The sequence below is a fragment of the Electrona antarctica genome (assembly GCF_951216825.1).
Source record: "Electrona antarctica genome assembly, chromosome: 23".
Classification (NCBI taxonomy): Eukaryota; Metazoa; Chordata; class Actinopteri; order Myctophiformes; family Myctophidae; genus Electrona; species Electrona antarctica.
Window position 1 is genome coordinate 14,870,506 of NC_136804.1, and position 16,889 is coordinate 14,887,394.

At 44.5% G+C, this 16,889-nt stretch overlaps 2 protein-coding genes across 2 annotated transcripts in view; both read left to right on the forward strand.

Annotated features, from left to right (window-relative positions):
* LOC306916298 (PDZ domain-containing RING finger protein 4-like) overlaps positions 1-236 on the forward strand; it is a gene marked incomplete at both ends in the record, with an annotated part of 18,596 nt that extends 18,360 nt beyond the window's left edge. Inside the window, one exon of the mRNA XM_079494132.1 lies at positions 169-236. Coding sequence (XP_079350258.1) covers positions 169-236 — 68 coding nt within the window. The remainder of the gene's footprint in view (positions 1-168) is intronic.
* The window catches only part of LOC306916227 (PDZ domain-containing RING finger protein 4-like), a gene marked incomplete at both ends in the record, with an annotated part of 69,027 nt that extends 52,678 nt beyond the window's left edge, over positions 1-16,349 (forward strand). Inside the window, 6 exons of the mRNA XM_079494037.1 lie at positions 325-423; positions 8,292-8,354; positions 13,157-13,261; positions 13,523-13,636; positions 14,655-15,683; positions 15,765-16,349. Coding sequence (XP_079350163.1) covers positions 325-423; positions 8,292-8,354; positions 13,157-13,261; positions 13,523-13,636; positions 14,655-15,683; positions 15,765-16,349 — 1,995 coding nt within the window. The remainder of the gene's footprint in view (positions 1-324; positions 424-8,291; positions 8,355-13,156; positions 13,262-13,522; positions 13,637-14,654; positions 15,684-15,764) is intronic.
* Positions 16,350-16,889: the final 540 nt, after the last annotated feature.

A 16,889-nucleotide genomic window follows, 5' to 3' on the forward strand; every position in this document is an offset into this window, starting at 1 on the left:
TGAGGGGTTTTGCCTGAATCCACAGCATATATGTAGGTCCTCATAGCTTTGAACCATTCAAACTGATCACAAATCAGTTATTTTTTTAGTATTCATTAGAACTGCAGGAGCAGCGAGACGTTTCAATTGATCAGAGGTCTTTCCTCATCTTTGATGTCTATTCATTAGCCATCCTCAAAATCATCCCACACAGAAATATTGTATTTTCCAAGAAAGCCAGGATTGTGGTGGGTTGAACTTCAATGCCTTAACTTTGTGTGTGTGTGGTGTGGCGTGTGCGTGTGCGTGTGCGTGTGCGCGTGCGTGCGTGCGTGCGTGTCACAGGAAGTGGAGCTGTGTCGCCAGAGCAACAAGGAGAAGCTGGGCTTGACGCTGTGCTACAGAACGGACGATGAGGACGAACCAGCCATCTACGTCAGTCAGGTAAAGACACCCCGCGTGACCTTTAAGGCATTTTGACCTGAGATCAGATTCTAAACATGTCTTCTACATCCTGACAGTTTTCTGAAAAAGCTATGTTTCTATGTCAGTCGTTCTTCGATTTTTCAAAAATAGCAGACCTACAAGCTCGTAGCGCGCCACTCGGTGGCACGCTATGAGCTTGTAGATCTGCTATTTTTCAATAGCTAAAGCATAACATAATGCTAACACCAAAAGGGGTTCCCGCCCCAAAATGGGTTAAGGCAGTGCTTCTCAAACTCTTTCATGTCAATTAAGGACCCCCAACATGATACTCATTAGCCTGCAGGCCCCCCCATTTGAAATATATGCCAAGGACCCCCATAAGAGAAGATCTTTACTGCTCTAGCAGTGATTTTCAACCATTTTCATTTCAAGGCCCCCGGTTTGACCTGAATTAGGCTACGGTCCCCTATTTAATGGCATTTCTATCTCTGGGACCCCAATGTATATCGTAAAATCAAAGTTAATTTAACTATGAGAGTGTACAAATGGAACCAAATCGACCCTAACGGGTCTATTTGGTTCCATTTGTACACTCTATGAGTTACAGACCCATAAGGGTCCATTTGGTTCAATTTGTACACTCTCTGAGATACAGACCCATAATTTTATGGGATTTTAGAGCAACTGATCAATACCCAACTCAAATCCTTTTCATCCCGAAATAACATCTTAAACTGCCACCAATCAGGTTTTAGACAAGGACACAGTACTGCGTCAGCTGCCACTACGGTGGTAAATGACCTTGTGCATGCCCTGGACAAAAAACAGGACTGTGTTGCATTATTTATTGACCTTTCTAAGGCATTTGATAGTGTAGACCATGATCTACTTTTAAAAAGGTTGAAGGCTATTGGCCTTGATCAGAAGTCTTGCAACTGGTTTAAAAGCTATCTTTCTGAAAGATCGCAAGCTGTTATAGCTGACGGCTACACTTCAAAGTTTTTAAATATCAGCAAGGGGGTCCCTCAAGTTTCGATCCTAGCCCCGATTCTATTCACACTTTTTATAAATGATTTTAGCAGTGGAGTTACAAATAGTGCAGTACATCTGGCCTCCGTAAAATTTGAATCCCACCGCCCACCCCTTTTTCCCCTCACTGTATATGTTTCTTTTCCCTTTTTACCTCCCTTATGATGAATTCCTGTTCTGTTCTTTGACTATATTATATAGAAGTGTCTATTTGTACGTCTCTAAATGTTTTGATGAATTGAACAAGGTGGACCCTCTTGTAAACAAGTGTAATGCTTAATTGGGTCTTTGTATTGAGTTTGTGCTTGAAATGTACTGTAATTCTGCAAACTGTTAATAAATATTTCAATCAATCAATCAATCAATCTTTACGCGGACGACACCGTCATCTATTCAGTCGCCCCCCTCAGTTGATCTAGCTTTTCAAAACCTACAAACATATTTCCACAAAATTCAACAGGCCCTCACCAATCTCAAACTGCTTTTAAACCCTGGAAAAACAAAATTCATTGTTTTCTCTAAAAAACCAAATGCCACTGAAACAAACCTTAACATAACAACTAGTGAAGGGACTCCTATTGAAAGAGTCTCAATCTATAAATATCTGGGCTTCTGGTTAGACAACAAACTATCATTTAAAACCCACATTTCACAACTCATCACTAAACTTAAACCAAAACTAGCATTCTTCTATCGAAACAAAGCTTGCTTCAATTCAAACAATAGGAAGCAGCTGATTCAAAGCACAATTTTATCAGTTATCGACTATGGTGATATTATCTATATGCATGCAGCTCCGTCATCACTAACACCACTCGACACACTCTGCCCTCCGGTTTATAACTGGAGATGGGTTCCTCACCCATCACTGTAGGTTGTATGATAAGGTTGGTTGGCCTTCATTGGCTAAGAGACGAGAACAACACTGCACTGTTTTTATCTACAAAGCCTTACTTAAAAAATGCCTGCCAGCCTATTACATCCCAAAACTGGCCAACATCACACCCGCTCCCAAAACTACCTTATGTTAGAAGTCCCCATTGTGAATTCTGAATTGTGTAAAACAGCCTTTCATTACTATATGCACCTCACATGTGGAACTGTCTACAATCAATCTTAAAACCGAACAACTTGATTTCACTTGAACGTTTTAAAAGACTTGTAAGGATCCATTTGAGATCCAGCTGTACTTGTTCACTCTAAACTGTTTCTTATCCTGTAATGTATTTGTGTTTATATTGTATGTTATGTGTACTGTAATCAGGGCGTTATTGAAAAATAGAGCTTGCTTTCAACTGACTTCCCTGAATAAATAAAGGTTAAAGAAAGAAAGAAAGAAAGAATGGTCCATTTGGTTCCTAACTATCATTTAGCTGGGGACCCCGGGAACTCTCTCAAGGACGGACAGTGGCCTTGTGGTTAGAGTGTCCGTCCTGAAACTGGGAGGTTGGGGTTCGATCCCCGGCCGGGTCATACCAAAGACTGTAAAATAGATAGCCAAATTGGACCCAATGCCTCCCTGCTTGGCACTCAGCATTAATGGGTTGTATTGTGGGGTCAAATCAATTAATCAAATGATTCCCGAGCGCGGCACGGCTGCAGCTCACCGCTCCAAGAGATGGGTCAAATGCGGAGGACAAATTTCACTGCGGTAACGTGTGTGACAAATCGTACGACTTTGAAGGACCCCTATAGGAGACCCCAGACCCCACTTTGGGAACCACTGCTTTAAGGGACCTTGTTAAAGGAGCACTTCGCCCGTTCTCAACCTATCAGGATTGTGACCTATCTTCATGTAAATGGTCCTCACTATAATCGCTCACGTCACGTCACGTGTGTGCGTGTGTGTGTGTGTGTGTGTGTGTGTGTGTGTGTGTGTGTGTGTGTGTGTGTGTGTGTGTGTGTGTGTGTGTGTGTGTGTGTGTGTGTGTGTGTGTGTGTGTGTGTGTACTGATGATTTGATTGGCTGAGCACGGGATGTGATGTATGATGATGTGTGATGAATAAGAGCATCCCCCAATATTTTTTTTTAACATATATATATTTTTTAATGTTATATTAGCATTACAATTATACTGATTGTCCAATTATTTGGGAGCCCACGTAATATACTCATGTCCCGGGCGGCCAACAGGTTGGGAATAGCTGAGTTACAGGATGCAGGGAGGAAGAATGAAAGACAGACAAGAAAATGGAATGACAGCAGATTTTCTTTAACCAATCCTTCTAGAGGGGGAAGGGGGAGGATGGGGGGAAATGGAAGTGACAGTACAACCTTAAGTAACAACTGAACAATGACAATGAGTGGGATTTATTTCATGTTCAGCTCAGGGAAATCTCATTTATTCTCCAAAATACTCCCACCCCGCTCCCTGGTGCATGCTGGATCGACTCATAATCAAGCGCTCTCGACTGCATCCATGTGTGGGAGTTTCGATGCACCCGGTAAAATCAAACCCACTGTCCTTGTCATCAATTCCCTCCCTGTTAAGAAGTAATTAACAGATAGCGCCAATTCCCATTTGGATTCTGCGTCCTTTTCTTTTTTTTAACCAAATGCCAGAGTGCCTACCAACAGAATTATCATGAAATTATTTCAGTCAAACATTGACTGAAAATGAGCTGCCTGCACGGCTAGGAAGGAACTCAAGTTTGAAATGGGATTCTTCCCCGCCTCGCCTCCTCATTTCTCGTTCCCGTCCCACTCATTTTAATTGAGGTCTTTAATTAGTCTTGACTTAACAACCCTTCCCCGTCTCCTGCCGGGTGTTAAATGACACATTCTCCTTTCCCATCATCCCCTCATGCACACCCAACACACACATCATCCCCTCATGCACACCCAACACACACATCATCCCCTCATGCACACCCAACACACTAAACATCATCCCCTCATGCACACCCAACACACACCCAACACACACCCAACACACTAAGAGAGAGAGAGAGAGGAAACAAAGAAATAAAAAAATGGGACACCTATGCCTAAAAAAATTATTAACACCCCACAAATTAAACGTATTGAAAACATATTACTATTATTTAAAGGAGAATTCCATGCTAGAAGGCTTTCTTACCTTTATTTGTAGTTGTTACGTCCCCACCAAAGAGGTCCAGGTGTTATTTTGTGCAAAAGCGCATTATTAAGCCCTCAATGAATTTAATTGAATTGCATTGAATTGAATGGGGCGTTGTGCTAATTCGCTTATTTCCATCGCTCAAAGATCTATATTTTATATCCTCTATTTATAATGTAAATAGTATCCCAAGCGGCACACTTTACTACTTATTTTGATGGAAATAAGCAAATTAGCACAAAACCCCATTGAGGGCTTATATTAGGGGAAATAGCCAATAATGCACTTTTGCACAAAATAACACTTGGACCTCTTTGGTGGGGACGTAACAACTACAAATAAAGGTAAGAAAGCCTTCTAGCATGGAATTCCCCTTTAACAGTATTATCAACTCTTGAATCTCAAAGGTTTCCTGAATCATATTTCTCTCTCTCTCTCTCTCTCTGTCTCTCTCTCTCTCTCTCTCTCTCTCTCTCTCTCTCTCTCTCTCTCTCTCTCTCTCCAAAAACAGTGAATATGTGGTTATGGACAGAGAAATCATTATTACACAAAGGCAAATCCTATGCCTAGAGGAGGCTCAAAGCATTAGTGAGTCTATTAGATGATATGATTACTTTGACTTCAGGTGCTGTTTCAATCCAATTACAGACGGCAGGGCTCAGTGCAGGGATTATGGGTGTCGTCTCGATAATTAAACAATGTCCCGTTTAAAAGGACACAACAGTGCGTTCCGTTTCTTTCTGCGTCAATTTCAAAAGTACTTGTTTTAATCGAACGTGGAGGTGCACGTGCACGTGCTTCTGCATGTGCACGTGGGCCGCACATCCCGCCCTTCCCCTGGTGTTTCTCTTGTTCTTCTAAAAGAAGATGGTAAAAAACATGCAGCACTGTATGAAAATAAATAAAGGGCGGTTAATCCCGCATCTCAACAGCCTGTGAGAACAAGTGTGCTGCCGCACCTCCTGATAAAAAGGATCAAAATGCTAATCCTCGCCTCATTAAAATGCATGTGGGTAATGTCTGCATGACTTTGGGTATAGCTACAGTTTCTCTTTCTCTAGCTCTCCTTTCTTCTTACTCTCTTCTTTCCCAGTTCCAGTAAGTTTTTGTTTTCTCTTTTGATATCAACGGGAGGGACAACAAAACGCACGGGAGCATTTGTTGAGGATGCTGGCAGGCAGCGATGTTTGTTGGGCTGGCGTACCAGCGGCGGCTGATCCCTCTGGGACGTGTTGTAGGAAATAAAATAGGAGACGTTGATTGTGTTCAATTGAGATGCATCTACGCGCGTGTCTGCGGCATAATCTACTGTGACTTCCGTATCTTGGCCCCTCTCTCACTCGTTTTATCCTATACAGTGTCTTCCTGCAGTAAAACCCAGAAAATTAACAACTCAGAGAGTGCACCAATGTAACCATAATGGTCCATTTGGTTTCATTGGTACACTCTGAGTTACAAATGGATACATTAAATAACACTGGTGATTTTATTGGGTACAGTACTTCCCTCTCCCTCAGTGGTGTAATGGTGATATTATACCACAGCATGTTAATGACGTCATGCGCCTACAGTAGTTCATAGTGTATGAGTGTATGACACAAACACAAAACAAAAGTAGACTTCAAACAATCAGACAACGTCTTTACTGCGCTGCAGTAGCGAAACTAAAACGTTTGCTTTGGACAAATCTCTTTGATGGAGGAGGAGGCTGGAGGCATTCTTGTTGCATGCAGAACACCACTACAATACTGCTGTGTTGCTTACCGTATATGAGAACGTTGAGGTAAACGGTTAAACCTCTTGTTATGCAAAGTAGTGCCATTTGATGCCAATTGAGCAACCAAAGGTATGGCACCCCCATATCTTGCAAGTCTGATCGAACCCTACAAACCCTCCCGCGCGCTCAGATCAGCCAACGCAGGGAAGCTGGAAGTACCTTCACTAAAAACGCCGGGACAACGCTCCACACGTCCCAAACTCTTCTCCTCTCTTCTGGCTCCAAAACTATGGAATGCACTTCCCATTGCAGTCAGAACTGCAGAATCACTCCCAATCTTCCGCCGTAGACTGTAAAGTTTACAGTCTACAGTGGAAGATTGGGAGTGATTCTGCAGTTTAGTAAGTGTGTAAACCCTCCATCTTAGCCCGTAGCACTTGCCGTACCACTTGCCCTAGCCCCGACGATCTTATGCAAAGGTGCAACTTATCTAACTTACTAGATGGCATTTTATGTAGACATTCCACTGTTAGGTTCTTAGCTTATGTATGATTCATGATGATATCTTTATGTATATGATGTATTACCATGTATTTGTTCTTGCTTATACTGTACATCGCTCTGGATTAAGAGCATCTGCTAAATACCTAAATTGTAAATTGTACATTGATTTGGGTATATTGACACGTTGTTAATCTAGGGGGGCACGCTCACCGCCAGTAAACCTGTTGTGTAAGTGACCACGGGGTACGCGTGTGCACTGTTCCGTTCCATGCGTGCACGTCACATTTTTGGTACCACGAGCCACTGCTCTCCCTACTGTTCCCTCACAATCTCTCTCACTCTTTCCCTCCACTTTCCCTCCACTCATTTATGTGATGAAAGGGCCTCAGCATGGCACGTTACCCATGTGATGAGGAAAGAAATCCCCGCAAATGAATGAAGCAGAGCAAACACAAGAAGCGAGTGGATTCGGGCTTTTCTGTCGCCATTACGATGTATTTGCTCCCCGATATGGCACTGCCGGATGGCTATGTTGTTGACACAATTCGGGCACGGGCGCTTCGCCATCACAGGCCACATCGCCAAGCTTAATAAACCCCCACAAACACGGAATATGGAATAATGAAATCCACAAGCTGTCATATCTACGATTCCCCTTCATCTCGGTTCCCCGTTCTGTTTGAGCTGCCGCTGGAACGGCTGACTGCTCGCTCTTGTGATTGGAAATGCAATATTATTATTTCTTTTTTTTCTTCTTCCTATACACACAGCCCCCCACCTGCTCCCCCTGCCCCCCGTCCCTACCCCCCTCGCCTGTTGTGGGTCTCATATCGCAGCCGTCCTTTGAATAACTCATAACTTATTTTCCTCACTCTTGCTTGGATTGGAGGGTTGATTTGGTTTCCCCTGTGCGACGAGAAAGGTTGATGGCCCCTTGAAATCCGGGTTTAAAGAAAGAACACGACATCAAAATTAATACATCACCCACTGTGACCACAGGATAGTGAGAAAAGAGAAGATTAAAGCACATTCCTGGAAAACCTTACAGGTTCTCGTCGCTGTCGGGTGGAAACCTTGTATGTCCAAAGCCGTTACTGTTCAGGAGATGGAAGTAACACACCTGGAAGGACGCAATGTGAGCCTGTAGATCGACTATTTTCACTACCCAACTACCCAACCTACTTTAAAGTAACGTCAAAATCATACATTATTGTATTTTGTGTTTTGTATGTTTCTCTATGGACCCTGAGTCTGCAATAAAGGCATTCATTCATACAAAAGTTGAACAAGATATAAGGACATACAAGGTTTCTGCCAGACAACAACAATTTGCAGATAATAAGGAGGAGGTGGGGTTGCCCGCCGGCACTGCTACACCTCTGGCACTGGCAGGGAAAACAGCAACAGTGATGAATCTCAGTCTTGTGCATCGCTAGCTTATCTATTGTCGCACTAAAGGACACAATGAATATAGGTTACAAAGGGAACCGTGCATACGGTGACTTTTTCCTTTTTTGTCACCACTGTTGATTTGTGTTCTTGTTTTGTTCTGCTAGGTGGAGCCTAACAGCATAGCAGCGAGAGACGGACATATCAAAGAGGGAGATCGCATCCTACAGGTGTGTGCTTTTTATCTCTGTTGACAAAGGCAGTGCACACAAGGACGCCTTATGAACGCACATATATAAGTTGACACACACACACACACACACACACACACACACACACACACCCACGCACACGCACACACACATGGTGTGAGCACGCACACATACACACATATGTGGGCATATAGATACATGCTCAAATGTCAGCAGACGATAATGCATACAGTATTATTGTCTCCACCAGGCCGAAGGCATGGGGAGAGAGTATGTTTTGCACTCCGTCCGTGTGTCCGTCCGTCCGTCCTTCCGTCCGTCCGTTACCAGCTAATCTCCGGCACCGTTAACCCGGTCGATGCCAAACTTTGCACACACACTCCCTGGATGCCAATGATGAACCTCTGCCCCACATTTTCCAGAACGGCCTGTTATAGCGCCACCATGAGGCAGCTTTTCACATTTTTTACCTAAAACTGCACCGATCTGCGTGAAACGTTGCATGCACACTCCCTAGAGGCCAAGGACAAATCTTTGACCTGCATTTTCCGCATCTGTCCAAAAATCTCACAAATCGTTACACAGTATCTCTATGGTCATGTGCTCAAGTCGGATCTGTCCGATATTTCATATTCCATCCTAATTGGCTATAATTGGCTTTCACAGTTTGCAAGATTGCCCCGTTTTGAACAAAAGCCTCAAATCATGAACGCAGCATGCAATTTACGTGAAATCTTTCACACATTTTCTTACTAGGCTGAGAAATATATCCCACCCTTTTCACATTGGCCTGTTATAGCGCCACCAACAGGTTGATTTTTGCAAAACACATTTTTGGAACAAAATGCCTCAAATCATCCAATTGGCGTCACCAGGCACTCTGCATTTCCTCAACAAAATGAAGAAAATTGTTGCAAAAAACTAACAAACAAAAAAACATGTTTATATTACTCCTAAACATTTTGCCAAACATCTCACACAGTCCTATCCTCCTGGTGGAGACATGTGCCCAGAAGGGCACTTTTTCTAGTTTATCTCTGAAATTGAAAGGGTACACACATCAGCTGTCAGGGTGCTGGATTAGGATATAATCATGAGAAAAGAATAATGGAACAGTGTTTCTCAATTTTTGGCGGGCCATCCAAAGCTATCCAATACCGCTAACACACATCACCGATATGTTATCTTCCATCGAAACGCACACACATACTCGCTAACTAACACAGACACAGCCGTGCCACTGCCAGTTGTAATGCAGCCATTTTATGGGCCGGCCAGGCCATTGTCTTCAGTGTAGCGGGCAGCATGCATATTTTATCGCCACACTTTAGCAGGGAGATTAAAGTCCTTAATGCTGGTTAGCAGGTACTACATCACTCTGTAGCACCTCTTGAGTCTCCCTCTCTTTCCGTCTGTCTCACACCTTCTCTCTCCATCTGTCTCACACCTCTCTCTCTCTCTCTCTCTCTCTCTCTCTCTCTCTCTCTCTCTCTCTCTCTCTCTCTCTCTCTCTCTCTCTCTCTCTCTCTCTCTCTCTCTCTCTCTCTCTCGCAGTCTATTTATTTCTCTGCAAACTGCATGCTGTGAGCTTGCAGATTGACTATTTTTGGTCTCAGGTCCAGTTTACAAAGTCATAGGGTTTAAGTGGTTAAAGGGTCATACTGCCTTCAACCATAGGCATATCCTATAGGCTACACACAGTCCATTTTGTGAGTGGGTAATTACATTTTGACCTTCTTCTGAATCAAACTTGTGCTTAACGTTACTTAAGGGTGGGGTACTCGGGGCCGGCCGGTGCGGCTGGTGCCCTCCTCTGGTTGTCGCGCCACGTCCAAGTCCCTGGGTTGTCCCAGGCGTGCGCATCGCTTTTCTACACTCCCAGAGGTCCGCGGACCCCACCGACTTTTAATGACACAAATCTCGTATGGGGGTCTCCACTCTGCAGGCAAATACATTACAAAAAATCACACTTGTGTGACGTTTGGGGTCTTATACATCATCATACATACATCACATTCCGTGCTCAGCCAATCATATCATTTCCATTGTCATTCCGGCCAATCACAACTGGCGTCCTCAATTTTCTGCCCTCACTTTTTATCCTCAATATATACTTTGCTCAGCCAATCATATCATCGCTATGGGGTGATCAGCCAATCAAATCATCGCTAAACCTCACACAAACAGACTTGTGTAAAATGAGCGGTGCCTTTCATCACAATGATGTCCAATCATATGAGCACATTCTGTGCTCAAACGTACAGACAGACAGACAGACAGACGGCAGACAGACAGACAGACAGACCTGTGAGTGGCTCCACAGCTCAAAAATATAACTAAATACATAAATAAAAACACTTTTAGAACATATCCCTGGTCATGGACATACCTAACAATAGATGCCCTTTTTCTTTTGTTTTGTTTGGTTTTTTTCCTTGTCCCTGGATATAATGGGACCTTCTGCTGAGACTGTGATTGGTTGAGACACAGGCTTCCGTTCCAGACTGGCATTCAAAATAAAATGAGAAAAATGCCAATATTTATGATATCTTTAATTTGTGGGTCCTAGAAAAATAATAATAATAATAATTTTAATAATAATTCAACGCCTCAAAAAACTAGGCACACACAAAATCCCTGCATACTGTACCTTTCTGCATAACAATTATTTCCCATCCGCCGCTCTCCCCTACAAGCTTCGCTCCTCTGTGTCGCAAAGTGTTTCCCAATAGTGTGAGTGATTGGGCGGGGGAAGTCGGGGGGCTCGACTGTTACTGCTGGCCCTATTATCTCCTCCTGACAGTCCCATTACTCTAGTGAGGAAAAGATGAACGCCACCTGTCATGGAGGAGTTAATTGTATGTCTGGATGTGGGGGGGGGCAGAGAGAGAGAGAGAGAGAGAGAGAGAGAGAGAGAGAGAAACATCAGTGGCATGCTACCTGTACCACACCAAGCCTTTCTCATGGAATGCACTGAGAGAGACCAGCAAGGTTCATTGTTTACCTGGTATACTATAGTTTCAATGTTGTACAGGTTATTATTTTATAAATGGAAGGAGAGATATATATATATAGTGAGAGCTAGAGAGTGCAAGCGAGAGCAGAGGAAGGTGGATAACGAGGATGAGAGGGTGATGGGGCACGTCTCAGATTATGTGTTTACCCAAAACATTTTCTGACAAAAAATAGTAGTAATGATTTCAGAAACAGAGGCCAACTTCATTTTCATAATTGCTCCTCACTAATGCTCATAATAAAATTTACTTTCTTCCTTTTTTGTGTTAATGTGAGAACAATGTATTTACATTATAATATTTCCAAGAATAGAAACCCTGTTTTTGTTATCTTGGATTGCCCATCATTAATATCACTGGCATGCAGGCCGGTTTCTGAACTGTCCACAGCCCTCCTGTGAAACCGAATAGACAAACATGGTACCATATTATCATGAGCATTAGTGACAACCATTTTCAGATATGTTGAAAATGGGTGATTCAATTATCGTGTATTTTTAAAAGTTTGTGTTCCGGGTAGGTCTCGAGATCAACAAGTTGGGGAACTCCTGATTTAGAACAAAGAGAAATCAAAGAATGGCATTTTAGTTTCGTATTGCTCACCCTTGCACTACTGTAGTTCTACTAAGACAAAGCAAAGATGACAGGTACTCATACTAAATTGACCAGCACATTACAGAAATGCACACTGTAACATCCGTGTGCGTAATCAATATACCATGTAATCAACGCACTCTTGAAACCTCCGCATATACTTAATTAACCATCATCGGCACAATAGTTAATGTATAATGCGGAAAGGAATGCCTGAATGTCGGACACATTCTGCAAATACATGCTTATGCTGTTGTTGTTGAGAATGTGTAATCAATATACAATTTGTGTGTAATGTTTGTACTTTAAGGCATCTATAAGCATGCAACGCACAGTTAATCGAAAGATTCAGGCGAGGAGGAAAGACAAAGCAACATCAAACATTGTGAGCAACGTTCAGTGGGTCCACTCAGGCAAAAACAAATGTTTGGCGTGGTTTTCCAGAAACAGTATTTGAATAAATTTACACGAGACAGGGCACCAATATCTCACGTTTATAGCACTTGCTCCTGTGCATTTCTGTGATTATTCCAGTTTTGTTTTCATTATGTATCATATTGGATGTCAAGTCATGAAGTATTGACAAAACATTATTATGAAAGATTATTCCACAAACCCTTTCTACAGTACCCTTCTAGGGGACCTCGAGTGTAAGTAGGAAAACAGTTTGTATTTGCGGTAACCCTAAACTGGTCATCAGTTTTTGGTTAAAAAAAAATAAAAAAATAATCTATGCCTATTCAAAAACTGTAGATTTACAATACATTTCCAGCCAGTATCAAACTGATTCTGGTTAATGTGGCTGTTTATGACAGCTGGTGCCCGTTGCTAGGTTACAGGTATATGGTACATAAGGTGAAGTGATACTTATAGACATGCTGTCTGAGTGCTGTTACCGGGAACATTCATTTGAATGACTCTCATCCAATCAAAATGCACAGTAATAAGACGTGCGTGTCAAACTTACCTGTCAAGTACCCCCAATTTAATATCTATTTTGCAGCAGACTTACCATCTGAAAATATGTTGTGTCAGAGACCCCCATACACGATTTGTGTTGTTAAAAACATATTTTTTTTCAGCCAGTTTAAAGTGAGAACCACTTTGAGAACCACTGGAATCTGGAAGATTCATCTCTCCGAATGTATGCAGTAAAACCTTATACACACAGTGCATTAAACACGCTCGTTTGTGTCTTATTTGACTGTCCAGATAAACGGCTGTGAAGTGCACAAAGATAGAGAGAAAGCTGTGAGCCTGTTGTCAAGTGTGGATATCAGAAGAATCAGACTGCTTGTGACTAGACCGGAGATGCAGGTAAACACGCGCACACGCGCGCACACATAAATAATGGCACTATTTGACAGCCTATGTCTTGTCAGATAACAGCAGTTGCCTGTTAAGTGCCTTTCGTTTCCATGTTGACTGCACAGCATCATGGCATGATTGCTTGGGGCTCACGCACGCACGCACGCACGCACGCACGCACGCACGCACGCACGCACACACGCACGCACGCACACACGCACGCACGCACGCACAGAGCATGGTGTCAGTGTGCTGTGTTCTTTCTTTCAGCTGGATGAGGAGGTGTGGCTGGATGAGGAGCAGAGAGCGCTCCTGGAGGAGCTGAAGATGGAGATCATGGAGGAGAGGAGGAAGGAGAAGGCCAACAGAAGAGAGGAGGAGGAGGTGAGAGTAGAGAGAGAGAGAGAGGGGGGGTGGGGGGCTGGGGCAGTGGCGGTCTAAAGCTTTGAGAAGTGTTCTTCAATGTTGTCAGAAAGTTCCCAGTTCACTTCCTGGGACCAGCAGGTAAAATAGCTATAAATGTAATTGAATTTAATTTCATTTCATATTTATTTATTTCATTTCAGTTATGGTTTTACATGATCATATTCATTTTTACTTTGTACTTATTTTTTACATATTCCATATCGGAAAAGAAAAGGAGCAGGAAGAAGATAAATCTTATTTATACCTGCCCCTATCATTAAAAAAAACATCTAATTGATGCTGCTACCAACCATACATCACCATGATTACATCAAATAAAAAAGAAAGAAAAAACAACAAAGACAAAGAACATAGAGCTCAACAAGAGAACAAACAAAGACAACGCTGAGGAAACAAAAGAACACTTATATCTAACCTTCTAATTCATATTTTATCATTTTTTCTTTTTTAAACACTTTCTTAAACTGAAACACTGTTGTACAACTCATCAACTCCTGGTTTTGTGAATTCCATAACTTTATACCTGTAACAGAAGTGCACATTTGTTTTAGTGTAGTCCGAGCGAACAGATGTTTAAAATCATGTCTTCTTCTATGGTCCTCATCCTCTGAGCTAAACACAAATTACTTCTGTAACTGTATTGGTAATGATTTGTTTTTCGCTCTGAACACCACTAATATAAATATATAGCCGAAACAGAAACTTTGCCTCCTCGCTAACTCTAAATGCATTCTAACTCTACTGCTATATACAGTATATCAGTAGAGTTGGAATGGATTCAGACTTTCAGAGTTAGCAAGGATGCAAAGTTTCTGCCATCCCAACCATCTGACGAAAACCACAACAAAACAACAAAAAGACCACAACACAGGACAACACTGGGGTAGAATTCAGTGTCCTAATGACTAAATTGGTGAGAAAAGGGGGGAAGAAAAGAAATGAATGTCAAGCCTAACACAACACGTTTTCAATCCAGAATCAAGCAGAAGACGACATGACGACAGACACGGCGACCTGTTCCTCCAACACCCAGGACAAGGACAGTGGGTTTGGACGGAGCGGAGAAAGCCCGGAGCGCCGGCTGGCCAAGCCCCACAGGAGGAGTCCAGCCCAGGGCCTGCGGGATCGATGGAAGGCTGAGCATTCCCACACCCAGGGCCAAGGACAGGGAAGCCGAGGGACTGTGGTTCTCCGAGACCACCACCAGAGCTCCAGGACGTCGACGTCCCAGCAGCTCCTGGAGCTTAAGTGTCAGATCCGAAATGGAGGGGAGTGCGGCGTGTACTCGATCCGACACAGCATAGAGTGTAGCGTGACGGAGCAGGGAGGGGGAGGCGGCGGAGGTGGTGGAGGAGGAGGGGTTGGGGTGGAGCAGGAGCTGAGGATGTTAAACGAGGAGCTTCACAACATTGAGCTGGAGTGCCAGAGCATCATGCAGGCCCACCAGCTCCGCCAGACTCCCGAGGACGGGAAGCCCCAGCCCTCGTCCTGCTCTCCGGGATGGAGCCCAAAAGAAGGGCACAGGCGGCTTCAAGGTGCCGGCAGGCTGGCGGACATCCACGAGCACCCGGAGAGGTCAGACAGCGACAAAGTCCGTGGGGACAAGGACAGCTCCAGTGCCTACAACACGGCGGACAGTGCCCGGTCCACACCGCTGGGTATGGAGAGATCTCCGGACCACTCTCTGCAAAGACGGGTCAACCTTACGAATCAGAGGAACCTGAGGCTGGCCTCCTTCTCATCCTCAACCACCTCCAGCCCTATCCCAATCACCAAGCCCCAGGGGATACAAAGCCAAAAAAACAGACCGGACCCAGGCCCTGTCATCTCCAGCAGTCCAGACCAGAGCAACCCTTCGCCCTCAGAGTCAGACCCAGCCCTGCCTGCAGATGACGAGAGGTGTGAGAAGAAAGGAAGGACCAGAGGTTCCCAAAGAGGGCTTCCTTATGCTTCACCCTATCACACCGCTCCCCACCATGGGCAAGGAGGCTGCAATCCTCTCCAGGTAGATACAACTAAGCATTCAATTTTGGGTTGTTCAATGTTGTTCTATTCTATGCTGACAATGTATTCTTGTATATTGCAGAGCTACATGGAGCAGCTGCTCCAGCAGCACTCTCTGGAGTATTCCCAGAGCCAGCTGAGCCTGATCAGCATCTGCCAAGACCCACTGAACCGCGGCGAAAACGGCCGACCCGGGGAGCCCCGCCTGGAGTGGAAGGTCAAAGTCCGTTCGGACGGCACCCGGTACGTGGCGCGCCGGCCGGCACGTGACCGCATCCTCCGCGAGCGGGCACTGAGGATCCGGGAGGAGAGGAGTGGCGGAATGACGACGGACGACGACACCATGAGTGAGATGAAGATGGGGAGGTACTGGAGCAAGGAGGAGAGGAAGCAGCATCTGGCGCGGGCCAGGGAGCAACGGAAGAGGAGGGAGTTCATGCAGAAGAGCCGGCTGGACTGCCTGATGAGGGAGGGGTCGGGAAGCGGCGTCGACGGGAGGAAGGAGATCAACATCGTGGAGCTCAGCCACAAGAAGATGTTGAAGAGACGCAACAAGAAGATCCTGGACAACTGGATGACCATACAGGAACTGATGAGCCACGGAGCCAGGGCACCAGAGGGCACCAAGAAGGTCCACAATGCCTTCCTGTCTGTCACCACTGTGTAGGTGACAGTCACATACTGACCAAACCGTGGTTGTACTTCTCTTATTCAAGAAGCCTGTGCACCCGCGTGGCAGTCAGACCTTGACTGAATGACTAAAGCCTGATTTATACTTTGTTGTGCACCAGTGTCGCACGCCGAAAATAGCAGCTCTGCTAGATCGTTGGTCAGCTATTTTCAGTACGCAACACGGCGTACAACCAAACATGAAGAAGGCATAACACTATACCAATGTCCCAGTTTCACCCCCCCCCCCCCCCCCCCCCACTGTAGCCATGCGTTCTGTCAAAGTGCCCTTGAGCAACATGCTATACCAGCTCATTATCTCTGTTGCTCCTAATAAGAGCACAAACATTATTCGTCACAACTGTGTAGGCGATGTATCTCACCAGCAACGACTGAATCTGAGTACAGGACACAATTTCTGAACCAGCGGCCTCTGCGCCACGGTACAACACGTCGCCTACTGTGTCACAGCTGTGTAGGGCAGTGGTCCTCAACCTGTGGTCACCCCCGATGTGGTGGCCACCCCGCGTCGGATATG